Source organism: Rhea americana, unplaced genomic scaffold, assembly GCF_003343005.1.
Source record: "Rhea americana isolate MKP2758 unplaced genomic scaffold, rheAme1 scaffold_124, whole genome shotgun sequence".
Classification (NCBI taxonomy): Eukaryota; Metazoa; Chordata; class Aves; order Rheiformes; family Rheidae; genus Rhea; species Rhea americana.
This window is the reverse complement of record NW_028185306.1, coordinates 38,598-56,407: the sequence shown is the minus strand read 5'-3', so window position 1 is coordinate 56,407 and position 17,810 is coordinate 38,598. Positions and strand designations below refer to the sequence as shown.

The 17,810-nt window shown below is 36.8% G+C and overlaps 1 protein-coding gene across 8 annotated transcripts in view; it reads right to left on the bottom strand.

Moving 5' to 3' along the window:
* LOC146600254 (sodium channel protein type 1 subunit alpha) overlaps positions 1 to 1,869 on the bottom strand; it is a 68,932-nt gene extending 67,063 nt beyond the window's left edge. For all 8 annotated transcript variants that reach the window (XM_085325838.1, XM_085325841.1, XM_085325843.1 and 5 more), the window contains exon 1: positions 1,603 to 1,869. In XM_085325838.1, the coding sequence (XP_085181964.1) occupies positions 1,603 to 1,869 (267 nt within the window). The remainder of the gene's footprint in view (positions 1 to 1,602) is intronic.
* Between the last annotated feature and the right edge of the window lie 15,941 nt (positions 1,870 to 17,810).

Sequence of the window (17,810 nt, the reverse complement as noted above, 5' to 3'; positions counted from 1 at the left end):
TACCTAGAGACTGAAAAGGGTACCTGTAGGTCATACCTAGCAAGTCTTCCCCTGTTACCACTACTGTGATGCACAAGACAGACTTATTTGACTATGAAAATCCATAATGGGCTATGGGTAGGTAGGGGTGCAATTATATGTGATTTTATATGATGAACAGTCAGATAAAATTAGTACAGTACTCCACAATGTCTGCTTTTATAAAAACACATCTTTTATCTTTGCAAAAGTAGAACTAGAATTTAAAGATAAATCTTCATACACTGTGAATGGCAGATAAAGGCTCTTTCAGAGGCATCAAATAATAAAGACAAAAATACTGTTCTTTCACATATTATTTTTTCTCTTCTTGTCAAAATAGGACCCATAAATCACATAAAATTTAGCAAGCTAAAAGACACTTAGAACAAAGCACTTTGTGGAAATCAAAATAACTCCTCTCTTAGTATTTATAGAGTTTCCATAATCACACTGTCTAATAATTAAAGTATCATCCAGGCAAACTATTACTATAAACTGTGAATCTTTTCTGCTCTACATGGCTCTGCAAGGACTGCAGACCTGCTAAAGGCCAGTTCCAGCAGAAACTTTTAGATCAGTATTACATTCTCTTTAAGATACTTTCTGCTTACCTATGTGTTTCTCCATTGATTCCAAAAATTTCCTAAGAATTTCAGGAGGCCTCTGCTATCAAAGCAGATTGCTGAGACCAAAATGTTCTATGGACTGGTTCATAATCTGTTTTAAATCTAAAGAACCTTAGAGAAAGGGTGGTATGTTCATGTAACCAGTTTCAGTATATCTTCACTTTTCTGAAGTTTGCAAAATATGTCAAATGTTATCTACACAAACATGTTTCTATAGGTAATACTATTACAACTAGAAACTCTAAATTTACTTATTGTCAAAGACTCTATACTATGTTTCTCCTTTGATATAAATTAAATTATATCAATGGATATAAATTATTTAAATTTTTATGAAAATGAAAAAAAAAGAGGAGAGGCTAATACCCATTAAGTATTATGGATTCTGCCCTGTACCACTGAAGGCAGTGGGCACTTCACTACTGATTTAGAAAGCAGAGAGATACGAGCCTAGATTTTCATGCTATTTATATACATGCTGCTACATACACTGAAGAAGTTAAACAGTAATTCATAATTTTATATTAATTGCAAATGCAATTAATTTAATGCTAAAATTTATATTATTGTAAAATTACTCCACCTGTAAAGTCAGAGGACCGGTGTGCCGAAGGCAGTCATACAATAGTAAATGTTCCAAAACCATGAATTAGATAAATCAACTTTTTGTAAATAGAAGATGCTAAATATATATTTGCTAACTTTTTAGAAGGTAGAATATGTATGTATTCTTGGCATCAAGCATTTTCTACACTTCTTGCATACCTAGGCCCTTCAATAATGCCCAGCCATTTCCACATTATTAGAACGACATTTTCTACATGTTTGTCATTTAACAAACTGAAGTAGCAAACTACATTATGCACTGTAAGGAAATAATATATCATTAAAATTATAAAAGACTATCTGCACAGCAATATGAACAAGGCTGTTAATAGACTTGTATTAGACTCACTTTTTTATTGATATAATATGGGTCCATGTCCTCCAAGGGCTCAGACACCATTCCTGGAGGTATGTCACCGTAAATGAACGGAAGTGTTTTTCCGGCCTCCAAGTCGCTGTTTGGCTTTGGTCCATTTTCATCGTCGTTGTCTTTGCGATCTTGTTTAGGGTTCTTAGCTTTTTCTGCAGCAATGCGCTGTTCAATTGCTGCAAGAGACTCTCTAGTGAAGTACTGGAAGCTGTCTGGTCCTGGTGGTACAAGCACTGACTGCTCCATCTTTTCATCCTGCACATTTTAATTACCATTTATTCTTCTGCATAGGAAAATACTAGAAGGAAGCAGAAAAGAAGATTCAAACAAATGTGTTATAGCCACCAGCTAAGAAAGGTGTAACATTTACATTACAATGTTCGTGTTTATGCTATTGCTGAACATTCAAATACGCCCTATTGAAACAAATATAAAGGACAAGGGAAACAGCAGTTAGCTGGTGATCTGACCCTTTCAAAAGGAACTACTTTGATGCTTCTTATGCTAATTATATAAACTGCAATAATTCCTCAACTCTAGAAATATACTACTCTTTATACACAGAATAAGCAAAAGCATATTACTTAAGAACAATCAGATTCTTTCTTTCTTTGTAACTGTAATTATCTTAAAATCACCCCACACCCACATGGAATCAATCARGATAATACTGGTAGTTATACAGAGCACAGCTCATCAGTCCTAATGCAGAAATTCCCATTGATTCCAGTAAGATTATCAGTAAACAAGCATTGTTGGATAAAAATCAGCTCTATATATTATAAGAGAGAGCAAATTAATGGTTCCAAGCACTTGTACAACAGTTATTCTGGATAACAAGAGGAATAATTTCTCATTTTTATATCATTTAAATAGTTGCTATAGAATTGCAGCTTTAGTCAGTAGCTGTAGCTGGATAATTTTGGAAGTATTCTAATATATGTATTTATTTATATAATAGAACTGAAAAAATATATCTGCCAAGAGAGAAGAAATGAATTCCTGTTAAAAGCTACAGATCATTCATCTTTAATCTGCTGAAGGGCTTTCTCATGACATCAGACATACAGATGAAACTAGAATTTGGATACACAGTGGAGCACATCCCTTATACTCGAATCTAGAGAGATATCTGTGGTCTCTGCCCATTGCTTGTCTCCTTGCAAAAGGATTAGTCTGCCTTCGAGGAGAGTTCAGGACTGAAGCAGGTCAGCACACCCTGGAATAAGCAAGAAATATGGAATGCCAGAGAAGTAAGAATACAAGAGATGGTTAGAAGGGAAACATTTTAACACAGCTGAAAATGAGACAAATGAAAGCAGAAGCATGAAAGACGATGAAAAAATAGGAAAATAGGGCAAATAAACTGGAAAGATGAGGAAACAGTAATATCGATTAATGTAGAAAGAATTAGGAGACAAAGTGAAGAATGTGAATGAAAAAACAGGAAGGCTGGAAGATAAGCATTACAAAACCAATACAGAACTGAAAGCAATGAAAAATAGGAAAATATGTCAAAGAGAGCAGAGGAAAGGAGAGGAGAGGAGAGGAGAAGGACAAAGGAGCAGGAAGAATACCAAAAATATATAGGGTTAAACTTTGTATTCAGAAGAAGTCAATAGGGAGAGTGGGAAACTAAATGAGGACTAAAGAAAGCAAAATATAACCAGGAAATGAAAGAGTAGTTCGCTAAATTATATTAAGTAATAAAATCCAAATCTTCCAGATCACACTAGACAGTGTGAACACAAGTATCTTAATMACACAGACATATTGAATAGTGGAATATAGTAGATAAATATGTGAAGGGTCAGAGTGTTCATGGATTCTCTAACTGCAATTTTCTTCATTCCAAAGAAAAATTCTAAAATATATTTCACCTGCCTTTATAGGATCATTATCCACAATCAGAGGAATTGCTTCTAAAGAAGCCATTTGAAAGATTTCAAATTGTAAAAAATGAAAGGTTGTACAAGTCCTACCAAAACACGAAGTATCRACCTATGTAGAGTGCAAACTCAAGTCAAAAAGGGTACTCTGAACTATTCCCTGTTTTCTAATCCTGAAAGACATCGCAGAACCATCCCGGCCTCTCTCCATTAGGGGAAACGGAATACCAGTAAGTGTGTGTCAACCAAGRACCTCCTCTTCCTTTAGATAAACAGCACGTCCCCGGTGCCTCCTTGGTTATGTCCACTTCCAGTGCACCACCAGCCGAACAAATCACGGCAAGCACAGAAGCAGCTGCCGGACAGTAACAAGGGCAATGCCGCGTTTTACAGGGAGAGGTGAGGACAGTCAGCAGCCAGCCCGTGCTGGCGAGCTCTGCGAATTTACGGCACAGTGTCAGCTTGGCTTAGAGCACTGAGTGCTCCTCCGAAGGAGGAGTTAATCCTGCAGGATTTGAATGCAGGTGCATAGAAACAAGTTATTTTATATTCATTATTTTGGTTGCGAAAACATCCTATTCAGCTACTGTCTTTACAAACTGACTCTACACACAGTAAATGCAAATTACAAATAGTAAATAGCAACAAGAGTTTCTGGGAGAGTTTGGTCAGCAGTAACTGACATATAAGCAAAACCTGCAAATACTTGAGCTCTATAAAGATAATTTATTTATATTATCCATATGCTTAAATTTAAAGCTGTAATATGTTTCTGTGTTTACCCTTTGTGATAAAACCTGTAAATTAAATTCRTCTTCATAGGAGTGCTATATGTAGAAGTCCCACTGGACCCTATGTCCTAGAAAGGTAGGAATTTGATCCTAACAGACTGGTTTAAACAGTGTTTATGGTAYAACAGGTCAAATTCAGCTTTATACTTCCACTTACATAAACAGCTATATAGAGACAAACATGATCACATTTTATATCAGTGTGCTGAAATCAAACCTGATCTCTAAAAAAAMCAAACTTATTCCTATCTCTCCCATTCTTGCAGTGACGAGATTCTCAGGAATGTGATAACTTTTATTACTAGGTAATATTTAATTTTACTCCATAAACATACCTGAAATTATGATTAACTTTAAAAAGCTGTAGCTTCTCAGATTTGCCATGTTAGTGATCAGCAGAATAATCTGTTGGAACATACTATTAGAACACACCACATAAATGTTCATTTGCTCCTGGGGATAGCACTGCAGGTGCCGAGTGATGCGAACATGTTTCTAATGTACAGACAGAGTGAATAGACCAGAATTGTGTATTTGCTCTTATGTCGGCATAGTCATGTCAGGTACAGATGAAGGCGGGATAGGCACGAAGAAGAGAAGCGATTACATTCTTTAATTTTGTAGATAGAATTTTTAGCCATTGGAAGTGGTGGTGAATTAATACTTATGCCTCTCCCCTCAATTCTGTTGTATTTTCCAACTCCTAATTAGGCAAAAGGCCACTGGGAGCAGATTTGTATACTGTAACATGATGCAATCAGAGATAGCACACTCTGCTGGATATGAATCTACCTCCCAGAACAAGTGGAAATAGGGGTGCAATAGGAAATTCGCATCAATATTTCACAAATACATTGCACATTTTTTTTGCTCTTCTACTTGCAAAATTAATGACTCACAGGATTCTTCATTACATTTGTTACATTTTGCAATACAAGAAATATGTCGTCTTTCACCACTTATAAAAACCAAAAATGACACTAAATCAAATCAAACACATTGTAAAACATATCAAATCAAAAAACAAGAACTTAGCAAATGTAACTGTACTGTTTTCATTGCCGGGGTAATCTTCCTTTGATTCAGAAAGCTACCCTTAAATGCCTGTACCCTGTGCTGCTCCCTCATACTTTGCAGCACCATGGAACTGATTGCGCAGGGAAAACTCTGGCAGGAGAAACCACTAGCGTAAGCAGAATTTAATCTGTGATCTTCACTTTGCCCTTGCCCTGTGACACACATTATGTTTTTGCTTTTGGCATAAACTAACAAATCACTTCTATTAAAAATCATTTATCTTACTATTTTGAAAAAGCATCACAGCAGTAAACAGACACAATAATATTTTGAAGTGCTTTAGATGTTTAAGGTAATGTCATTAACTTCATTTTTATAAAACAACTAACTGGGAACTAGCGAGGTTGTCTGTGATATGCACAGGGAACTTCACCTTCCTGATTTAAAGCCATGCACAATCCAGTAGCTCAAACTATCACAAAATAAAGACAAATGAATGTATCTATATTTTAAATTCACATGCCTAAATTCACAGCTCAAATCACTACTTATATTTATTCTTACTGGGCACAATTTCTCATTATTTTTGACTTAACATATCAATTAATCATTACATTTTCTGTCTTCAAAATATGGAATAAACATGAATTACCTTCCTCAAAGTGTGGATTTGTGGGAGGGGAGGAAGGGATGTACTACCCAATACTGCAGCTTTGTATGTGAGACTGTGGATAAGCAGAACTCTCTTCTCCTTCCTTCAAGGAAACTGAGCCTGTATCTGGCCTACTTATCTCCATTTTAGGGCTACATTAAGAAGCAAAGTTAGGTAGCATATCCAAAGCAACAAACTTGGCAGAAGGACAGAAGTCAAAATAGAATATTAGGACTTTTTATGACTCCCTGTGGCTCATATATAAAATTAATTTTCATGGACAGATTTATAAGGGAAACATACATATTACCAGACTGATAATGGGATTCTCCCATATCTTTTTTTACTGTCTTCTTGATGTTCCCTGTCAGCACGGCTAATGCAGAACTGGGCACAAGGACTTGCTTCTTATATTAGATTACTTGGACTTGGCTAATTATACTTACTTAAAGTATATTAGTTTTAAATAAAGGGTACATCAATCCTGAAGACATCAGAATAGTGGTCATACATATGTACTGACCTATAAATGAATTATCTGAAATATTGGAAGCAATCAAATAGCATATACCAGGTCAAGTGAAAGTCTGTGCTTTGCAGCTGGCCATTTCCATTACCATTAGCAAGGTTACTGGCATGGGGAAGCAGTCACAGCAGGGGAGATATGAGGGCAGAGGGTKGCTATTTAGTTTGCTATAGAATCTCAAACAGCCGGGGTAGCTCATCCTACATGACTCAGGAGGGCAGTTTAGTGCCCCAGACTAGGCTGCACCACAGTCAGAAAGCAAAACAGATACAGAGAGAGGAAACAGAGTTAACGTCTGTGATATCCTTGCTTTTACGTAATTGCTTAGCTTACATTTCATTCCATCAGTATCTATGCTAAACTCCTCATCAGCTCTGATGAACTCAAAACACATATTCCATCAATGAGCAAAACTCTTACCTGACCACCAGCAACAGACCATCTGAGCTTTCTTTGCCATCRCTATGCAAGAATGATGTTAAAATTTACAGGGATAGAAAGACCATGAGAAAATACRAGCTTGACATCTTAATGGCAAGCTTACCATATGATGGTAAACCTTCATTCAGAAAGGCAATTATGGCTTCTCATCCCTGCTCCTGAGGCTACTTCTCTATTATAACTGCACCTGAGAAGAGTCACTGGAAAATTGCTGGAGCTGAAAAGAAATGCATAGCTGCATTTCATAGCTGAAAAGAAAAAAACTGAGAATATCTATAGGAAAGGATTGTTTAGTTCTCATTTTCACTTCCGATTAATTTCTTCAATTCAAGAAGAAAACGTAAGCCTCAGTTTTGAAAAAATAAAACAAAAAACCCAATCTCCTCTCCCCAAACAAACAAAATAACAAACCAAATAAAAACCCTATGCTGGGAAAACAAGAATGTGAGATATCAGTGCTAAGAACTGGTGTCCATTCTAGTCAAAGCAGACTGTTGTATAGCTGCAACTTTTTTCCCCCCTAAAGTCTTGATTCACAATTTCATCCTTTTTTATTGCTTTAGAATAAATCAGAAGGCCACATGATGCTGGATGCAGCATTTTATTCATCAGCATTAGTAACRTATATGTATTGCTTAGTTTTCCAGTGGATTTCTCTCTATTTTTTAATGTAACTAATGTAGCTCTAGACCAAAACATAACTGATGTGCTTTGCTTTAGATTAAAAATAAAGAGCTTGCTTCTGTTTGCTGCTTTGCTAGCTTAATTCCGTTAATTGCAACTGAGTCATTTCTGTTTTAGAAAGCAGGAAGAACAAAATTAGTTATGTAGTTCCACAGCAAGAAAAAAAAAATGTTAATGGCAAATAAATCACAAGGCATCTGCATTGCTACTCCATCCTAGCAAATACATTTAATAGGTTAGAACTCCTGGACTGCTACCAGGCTGAATGGTTTCCACATGCACTGTGTTTCTGCAGTATATCTTGTGCAGCAAATGACTGCGGTACAAAATAGCAATCTTTCTGCTTTCTTTCCCTCAGTCAGTGCAGGGACCCCTGCTCTTGGGAATCTACATTAACAATTCAATCTTAATTTTCTCAAGCAATGTCTGAAATATCTTTCTCCATTTATCTTAGCAAAAATAAAAACATCTTTATTTGCTTAAAAAACGAAACAAAGCAATAAAGGTTATGGAGTGTAAATTATAGCTACAGAGTTATGAAAAAATGATGCTTTTCTTTTACATTAAAGTTTAATATAAGACAAGATTTAAGTTCTGTTGCTGGCATATTACCATACTTAAAAAACAACAAATAAATAATGATGGAGCACAGATTGCTCCATACTCTGGAATTTACAGAGCTAACAAACTCAAAGATCTCTCCATGCTCAATGACCTTTGCGGGTTGCTTAACCCCATTAACAGCACTCTGGTTCTTGCTATCTCATCTGGTCAGTGGGAAGGCCAATCTGACATCATAGTGAGAAGCCTTAAAGATATAATGCCAGAAGCATTTTCATTTTTAAAGATTCATAACATTGTAGTTCTTTATGTATGTTTCTTGCAAACTTGTAGAAGAGCAAGCACTACTGTCTGGAGGTTCTCCTGAGTCAAGGAAGCAGATGTGGGGACAACAGGAACATATTTAACTCAGAAGATAACGGAGAAAATCAACTGTAATTTAGAAAACTAAAAGAGCTGCTGGTGTGCAAACAAGATGATGTGACTGCTATGAAGTGATAAGAAAAACCTTTAGAAACTTGGAAACACTACCACACAGGGAACCTGGGCACTCTATGAAGGGTAGGAGTTGCGTAGCCATGCTCCAGCTTTGTTTCTCTCCAGTTCAGCCAAGCAAGTTCTGATACTTAATCCCTAATACACTCTGCTTTCCTCCTTGCTTCCACTCTGCTGTAACGCTTATCGCATGTTTCAGCACACACTAATTAATGTGCAGTGCAGAGATCAGGCAGCAACAGCCCCTGCTGTTTTAGCAGCAGGGTATTATATGCTGAGGTCAGTGTAGTGAAGTACACAAAGTGAGTTATCTACCTTAGAAACTGTTTCTGAGAAGAGGGGGTGCTCGAGGAGTGGGAGATGCTCAAACCACAGCAGCTCTGCAGCCTCCAATGCACTACTGCTGCTGCACAGCTTCTGTGCAGCTCCTGCTCCTCACCCCAGTCTGCAGGTGTCAGCCTCTCATGAGGTTTCGGTCAGAGGCAACGAGTGCTCTTTGGCTACCTGTGAATCAAGTGTTCGTCAAAATAACTTGTAGGTTATGCTAATGGTTTCTGTCAATGCATGGCATTTTTGTTCCTGATCATGTGGGCAAACCCTGGACATTGTGCCCTTTCTGACTGGTCACTTCAGGTCCTGCTAAGATAATGCATCTACAGTTCTCCATTCATATTCCTCTGCGGTTTTGAGGGTCTGAATTCATAAGTATCAGTCATTTTTACTAGCAGGGAAAGAATGCTCTTATTTCTTAATAGTTTTAACTTATTAATAATTTGGTAATAATATGTAAGAAATAGTTTATAATGACTAGAAGATTAATGATTTTTACAGCAGTATCATCAGTTTGTATCTGTTTCCAAAGATACAAATTTATTTAAGCTTATACACTATTTTATTTACTGTTTTAGATACCCAAATAGGTTGCAAGCATCCTAAAAGGAATAATCTTACTACATTTTTTACATCTCAAAATTTTTTTACAATGAATATAAAACGTTACATCACTGCTGTAAAGAAACTTCTTCCAAAACACAGACTTCATAAAAACAAAACAAGCAAATGACTCTCATCAATTTCCTGATTAGTTTTGAACTGATTTTCAATAAAATTTGAATTAGCAATGTTAGTTGAATGTCATTTTGTGGCAGTCCACATTAGGTTCTACCAGGTGGACATTCCATGTTTCAATCTTGCGTCCAGGCACGTCTATATGCGACAGTCGTCTGGAGATGTGAAAGTGTTCTAGCCTTGCTAGCCACTGCCCTGGGAGGCAGCACAGCTGCATATCCTACTCAACACTGAATGTACCCTACTGAATATTAGACAAAGTAACTTGCCCTAACATCCACAAATTTTTGCTACTAGTGTCTGAGTAAGCATGTGTAGAGTTAGCTGCTGTATTTCTGCCTTCCGTTGTAATTGGTACAAGGTACTCTCAGTAGGTTACCCACTGCCTTCCTTAGTCTGTCTGGCACATCTCTTTGGCAAAGCCTGTCTGCTCCCTTTCCTACAAATGGGTCCTAGGGTTCAGAAGCAACCTAAAATCCCAACACCAGTGCATATTGCCACACTCCTGTCTTAAACAGCTTCATCCCAAAGATTCAAACTTCTCACACTAGTGTGCAGCTCACCACTTAAAAAAAAACAGCCACCGAAGCACGTGACTTAGAAAAACAGCAGTAGAAGAAAATGATACACAGACATTGCCAAAGTGCTTAATAGTTACGCTTTCCCCTAAACAGAATAAAGGAGAAAAAAATAAAGTTTGCACTATTTTCTTGCTGGAGCACCAGGAAACTAGCTGTGGCTTGACCTAGCTGGCATGGCCTCAGAAAGAATTACTAAAAATGAACATAATCTGGATGACATTAAAAGACATATGTTGTCTTCCTGTGTGGATGGGTCCCAGCCATATTTACCTGCTCCATCTGTCCATAGCTGCACTTGTGATATTCCCAGCCACTGACATTGAGCAGAGAGAAAGGCTTAACTCCTTTGAGACATCTAGGGATTTGCAAGAAGCCTGAATTTGCATTGATAGTCTTTCTGAGCACTAACTTCCACCTAGTGACAGCTATTTCAGGTAGGAACTGAGTCTTAATAATTTGTGAGAGCATTTTACATAGATATGAAGCATTTTACCACATGGAGCATAAATTAAAACATAATATTGATAATTATAAGGGTTTAGGAATAAAGAATAAATAAATAAATAAATAATAAATAATAAATAAAGAAGCACAGAATGATAAAGTGTAATATCTAAATCCAAATGATCATAGCTGGATTTAAGAGCTGACCTGGGCGTTTTGTATATAAGGCACTACTCATTTTTTAAGACTTATTTTTTTTCTACTTTTCCTCTGTCCTCATTTCAATTTTACGAGAAATGTTTAAAATGCTGATTTTACCTTTCTTAAGAAACTATAGGGAAAATTCAAAACAGGAGGAGAGAGAAAGAAAAAAAAAGAYTCAAGACCTAAAATATACTTTTAAAAAAGTGATAATATCATCATCTTCAAAAATAGTCAATTTTATGAATATCTAAAAAAAGAAAAGCACTTTTCTGATCTGATCTTCTGAATTCACAACTGCATCACAGACAAATATATATTGTTTGTTTAAAACAGGTATTACAGTGAATCTAACTGTACACTCCTATGTGTAGTACATCTTAGTGGCTTATGAATACAAGCGAAGAGCACAAAAATAAATGTCATTAAGATTTTCTATATTCTTAATGTACTTGCTTAAAGAATCTGCCTTGAGATTTACATATATTTTAGTACTTAACATAAGTAAATTTATACCAGAGGTTGAAATCTCTGCTTGAATGTATTAATGGAAAGGAGCTTGTACATAGGTATAAACAATCATATACACACACAAAACTGAAGGGAAATTTTACTCTCTGTACAATGCTGGTCATGTAAAAAAGTTAAAGAAATGTGAGAGTCTGTCAAGTGGCAGGAACTGACATCAAAAGCCAATAATGTATTCAGATTATATGAAAAATATACCAAAAAATACTGCTCTCTTCTGCACTTTTTCCATTGACATGCAGAAAGGCAACACAGTTTCAAACAGCTGCAGAAATCTTGTGTGATATACCAGTTTTACTAGCTGGGCTGCTTATTTGCCAACAAAACCTTGGGCCATGGTGASAGAATCTTGCACCCAGGATCTTTTTATTCCAACTTGAAGAAGTTACATGATTAATTTTAAAGGCTGATAGGAGAGTAAATACTGTTTTTCAAAGAGCCAGGGAATCATTCTCTGCATGAAATCCCAGAGCATTTTCCAAAACCAGCCCTGCCATTGAGGCAATACAATTTTAACTGAGATAAGCTAAAGAATAGACAGACAGAATATAACCTAAAAGGAGATGCCTGCTTTTCAGAATTCCCATCGCTGGTTGCTTTTGCCATCATGTTCACTTCTGCTGTGATTTTTCTCTTCTGAATTAACTCTTGCCCTGCATGTCAATAGTCTTTCAGTTCCCTCAGATGCTCCTGGCCGTCTTAGCTCTTTTTGCATCCAGCCGCCAACACCAGCAGCCACACACAACAGTCTGCAGCTCTTGGTCAGGGACAAAGATGCCATCTAATGTGTACTGCCAGGATCCCCATATGCGAGGAGTCAGACACTACAGCGGCTGGTCTCCAAGGACAAGGAGAGGAGTTCTGAATCATTCTAGAAATCATCATTCRTATATGCTGAGGGAGACCTTGAGAAAATCTGAGAGGGGTCGTCCTTGTCTCCTGCTGCTCTGGAGCAAGGTGCACTCCTTTGAGTGGGCCCAGTCCAAGACGGTACAGAGTGCCATTATGAAGAGCTGGGCTTCAGAGGAGAAAACCTTATGGGTCCTATAGAAATTAATCCACCTTTTTCTGTCTCCTCTGTCTAAGACAGCCTTGAGAGAAAGGTAGTCAAGCCAAAGAGTTAAGGGATGTTTGCACAGAGCTTCCCCATGGCTGACGGTGACTGTGATGTGCCAAGCCACACAGCCCTGAAAGTGCYCAGACATTCTACTGGGTGTCCAGGACTCCTCCAACTTTTACCTGGTTTTGAAATCGGAACAGCCCTACGTTACACCTGTGATATTTACAGTTGCATAAAGGGAAAGAAAATCTTTCCTGAAAATTCCCAGAAACAATGAAATCGTTTCTGGTATGAAATGGTTAACTACAAGCAGCAGCAAGGGCAGCTGCTGTCTCTGGCACGCCCTTTGGGCCATGCCCTATGGCCAAAAGCTTCAGATTTGCAAAGAAAGGCTGAGCCTGGGAATTAGTATTCCTGCAGAAGCAGTTGGTGTGAAAGCTGTTGAATGAAGACTGTTTGCCACACCGACTTTATTTAGAAGCAGAGTTCACCTTTTTTTTTCTTTTGAGATGCTAGTGAGTTTCCAGTGATTTAATATTTTATATTCTAACTCTACAATAGATGTTCAGGATATCGATTTTTGAAAATTTCAGAATTTAARGATATAATAAATGATAAGGCAGAAGCTAGAACTAGTATAATTACAAGAGTATGAAATCTAGTGGTATTGAAATTTGAGCTTTCTCTATTATTTTTTAAACCTATGCTTGATCAAGAAGAAAGATGAGAGAAATGTGTTTCTTTGAAACAAACACGAATATATATACTTGCAGTACAGAGGCTGTACATGTTCACCAGGCCAGAACATTCCAAAATTCCAAACTTCATGCTATTAAGTATACTGAAAAGATAGAAAAAAAATATACATTGCAGGTGATAACAAAGTTACAAAATAGCAGAACTAAGGGAACATTGTTGAATGCCAAAAGATGTGATATAATATACAAAACATAGTATAACAAAAAACCATTAATCACAAATTTCTGAAGTAATAGCTATATACTTAGAAATAGCATAAATGATCCCAAATTTTGCAGTAACACAATCAACCTTTCACAACCTGAGTCACTTCTGATACTTTCCCTACTAAAAAGCAGACTACATTTMTTTTACCAAATACAGTCCTTAACTGTGTGATTAAAACTATAATTGTAGTGCACATTAAGTGACCATTTTGCAAAGAAACCATTCTCAATATAGGTAGAGAAGTGCCAAAAAGAAAGATGTTTAAGATCAGCACTTCCTATAAATATCACTCAGTGCACATCAAATGTGTGCAGTTAAACCAAAATAATAAAACTAATGAAAAAATACTGTATTTAATAATTCTGTCCTGCAGTTGAACTGCAACTGATAGATGACACATCTGTATCATGGGAATCTGTTTATGTAGACCCATCTGTAAGATGAGAGCTGAAATAAAAACTGCAACATGATACAGTGGTTACCACAGCAAGTAAAGGCAGATCTGACTAACGGCAAATCGCATCTCTCTCAACCTCAGCTTTTCTGTCTATAAAATGGGGAATAACAATGCTTACCTATTTTAAAGGATTTGAGATTTGTGACTAAAAATGCTTTTCAGCTATTCTTATCATTCAAAAATATGAATTTCTCTTTTGACCGAAAGTACCTGTGCATTTGTGAATTTAGAGCACTGGGCTTCTTCTWKCTGTTCTAAATTGTCATTCTTTATCCTGTAATAGTAGTTACAGTATTTTGGAGTATTTTTGAAAAATAGTGATTTTTAAGTTACAGTAGCGAGTTATAATGCCTTAAGGTACTCTGGCACTGAGTATCTAGCATAATATTTTAAATTGTTTTTAGATAAACGATAAGATTAGTCATTGTTCTCCCTTAAATCTTTACTCTGCTAATAGCAGACTATAAAAGCTAGTTTTAGTCCTACTAGATGCAAGAGAGCTCCAGCCACTCAAACCTCCAGAGCGAGGTATCGATTTACAATATGCCCAGCTGAGAACAATGTACCGATGCACTCCTCAGTGCTCGCCTCTGATCAATGCATCTGAAGGGAAAGCACCATTTCGTGTTGGACTCTCAGAGCTGAATAATGTTTTCATAGATGCCATATATACYACCTAGTAGCAATTGCATAAATAGGCTTGCAGTGAAGGTGCCAAAGATGGAAACTGCATATTTTAAAATAGCTTATCAACGTGCTTGAAGTGCACAGCAATGGAAATAAGTACACTACATAAAAGATAACAATATGCAGTCACGAAAAGCAAGACTTTTGCATGTGAACAATGAACACTGTCAGAGAGAAGATCAAAGTATCACATAGTTCGTGGCCCAAAACATCAAAGAACATTTAAGGCTGTAGGAAACATGCACAATTAAGAAGCTTAGAAATTATCATGTTGCCTTAACTAGGAGCATAGGAACAACGGGGCACTTAATATACTATGAATACCTTAATATGTGGAATTGAGATCAAACAAATCTTTATCTGTTTTAAAGGAAAAAGTCAATGAAAAGTAGAGGTACAAAGGGAATTAGTGGGCCTAGCAATTCTGAGAAAGAGTTGGTTTGTTATTCAAATATTTCAGTATTTATTATTCTTAAAATTGCTGGGTTTGTCTATGATTTAAATTATATTAGTAAGTTATTTTGCAATAGAGTAGATGAATTTTTGGTCCTATTGAAGCTGTTCTCAAAACAAGTTAGTGACTCCATTCACACAGGTAAGTTTTATTATCTGATCAATATATTTGATTTCTATCTTGAAGAAGAATTCTCATTTGAGCTAGGCAAAACCATAAATTCAACTCAAACTCAAAATATTTTGTCTTACCTGAAAGAAGAGGCACATAAACCTGGAGAAATACTTTCCTTGACTTTGCTTTATACACTGAAATTTTACCAGCTGACATTTACATACGCTAAAAATATGTGGTTTCTTTTTCTGAATTTTTTTTTTTATATTTCAGTGCTGTAGGACTAATAAATAAAATAAGAGACACAAGTGAGTGAATTTTTGTAATAATAAATTAGTAAATGCAAATAATTAAAATACATTTTCCATCATTCAATAATTAATTATTAAAATATTTGTACAGAGTTTATAAATTCATTATGATGGAGGTCATCTTTTGTTACTTACAGTGCAAATTACTTCCCAAATGATGTTTCATACTTTAAGTTGTAGTGAAAGGAAAATGCTTTCTAAAAGTAATGTCATTGGCAACAACTGCTGTAAAAGAGTGATTCTCAAAGTGGGGAAGGTTGGAAGTGGGTCAGTGGTTTAGTCCAGGAAAAGTCACAAGAAAATCTATGAAAATTTCATCCAGACTTCCACTTTCCCTTCCTCTCCAATTACTTCTCTTACTCTAACATCTTCTTCCCTCCTGATATGTTTTCACTTCTCTGGCAAGACCACGAGGGGTTTAAACATAGCCTTTTGTGTGAGTGGGCTGTAGGGAGTGAGACGTGAGGGTACTGCCCTCCCTGCCTCCCTGGCCAAGGTCACCTTCACTCTTGGTGGGCAGCCAGGCTTGTGGGGAGGGAGAGGGCTGGAAGGAGTGGGGTTGGAGCTGCATGCTCGGTGGCAGACCAGCTGGGCTGGGTAGGACTGGGGCTGAGTTTTCAGATATATGGTTGTGAAGTTAGGCTTTTTGGTGGGCTGGTGGTGTGGGGTGGGGGAATTTGTGGGGATGCACAGTTTGATTGCAGAAGTATGGAGCAGGCCAGCAAGTGGGGAGGGAGGTGAATGTATCCAAAGTACTCCAAAAACAGAGGTCAAGATCAAAACTGTCAGTGAATTACCACTGTGAAAGACTGGATGCTTTTACAGGTTTATTTAATAATGATGTGAAAGGAGAGGAAGTAGTCTCAGTCTTTAACTTTTGTTGTGTCAAAGCTGTTCAAACAAAACAAGCCGACTTATATTCCGCAGTGTTGCCTATCAACATATCTAAAATCTGTGCTGAATTTGTACTCTGTCCTGCAAGGCTCAACATATCACAGGTTCCTATAGGAAGCTGTGGTGTTCAAAACACAGTGAACCAGCCCAAAGCACAGGTCAAACTGTGCTCTCTCAGCATGCTCTCTGTGAGTGTCCTAGAGCTCACCAAGCAGGTACCAAAGAGTTACAGGACAAAATCTGACTCTTGGATCAGATACCTCCACAACGTAAACCTGATGCTGAAATCAGTGGAACTAGAAGAAGAAACAACTGAGTGGGAAAAGGGTCCCTGAACCTACTCCTGTGTATGTCCTTATGTGTTTCAGACAGCTACTGAAGTAAGGCCATATTCACTCAGACACTATTATGTATGTGCACAAGTTTTACCATATTCTCCAGTCCATGCAAATTAATGCTGTGTTCTAAGACATTTTCCCTTATAGATTCATAAGGCTTCCAACCTGAATTTGTCACATCCCCTGCAAGTAAAAGCAATGTACTCTACTCCAACCTGTCATTCTGTACAGATGAAGCCAGGACATGGCATATGCCAGCACCTAACTAGGTATAATAATCTACCATTAGTATGCTGGGTTTTTTTTTCCAGTAATCATAGTGTTTGATATCTGTGTAACATTTATGTGTTAAGTGCTATCATTGTTCAGCATAAAGTGGAATGACAGAATGATGAGAAGAAATATAAGTGTATTGTATATAACTGAAAAATAAAAGACTGCATTTTCATATGGAAAGTAAGAATTCATTTGCTGATGTTAATGGCTCTCCCCTTACGGCTTTTGATTCTTATAGGTGATTCTTATGTCTTCAAGTTAAGAAATTTTCAAGGTCATTTTTGAGAATGTGAAAACTACTTAAGGGTATCTGTCAGTATAGCAGCTATTAGGTAATTTATACACTACATTATCAATAAGAATTAAAAAGACAGCCTGCTTCCATTACCTGTGCTCCTCATGACACTGTAATGACTTTTAATAAAATGAGTAAGRGGATTTATGACAGGGAATGGAGGCTGAGTTGTTAAACCAAACCAAAACAATGAAACTATATTTTAATTCTTATTGTGTCACMTGCTTAGACTTTTCTAGAAAAGGCAGGGAAACAGGATGCAGGTAAAATATCAAAAGGATATTCTAGTGATCAATCAGAAAGTAACAGTAAAGGCTAAAAAGAGATTTTGTCAGGAATAGCCTCCTTTAAAGCACATCCTATTTTAAATCAAAGTACCTGCCCTGTGTAGAATTCAACGCAGAAAAGAAGAGCAATCACATTTTCCAAATCAAAATCAAGTGCATTTGCTAATGTT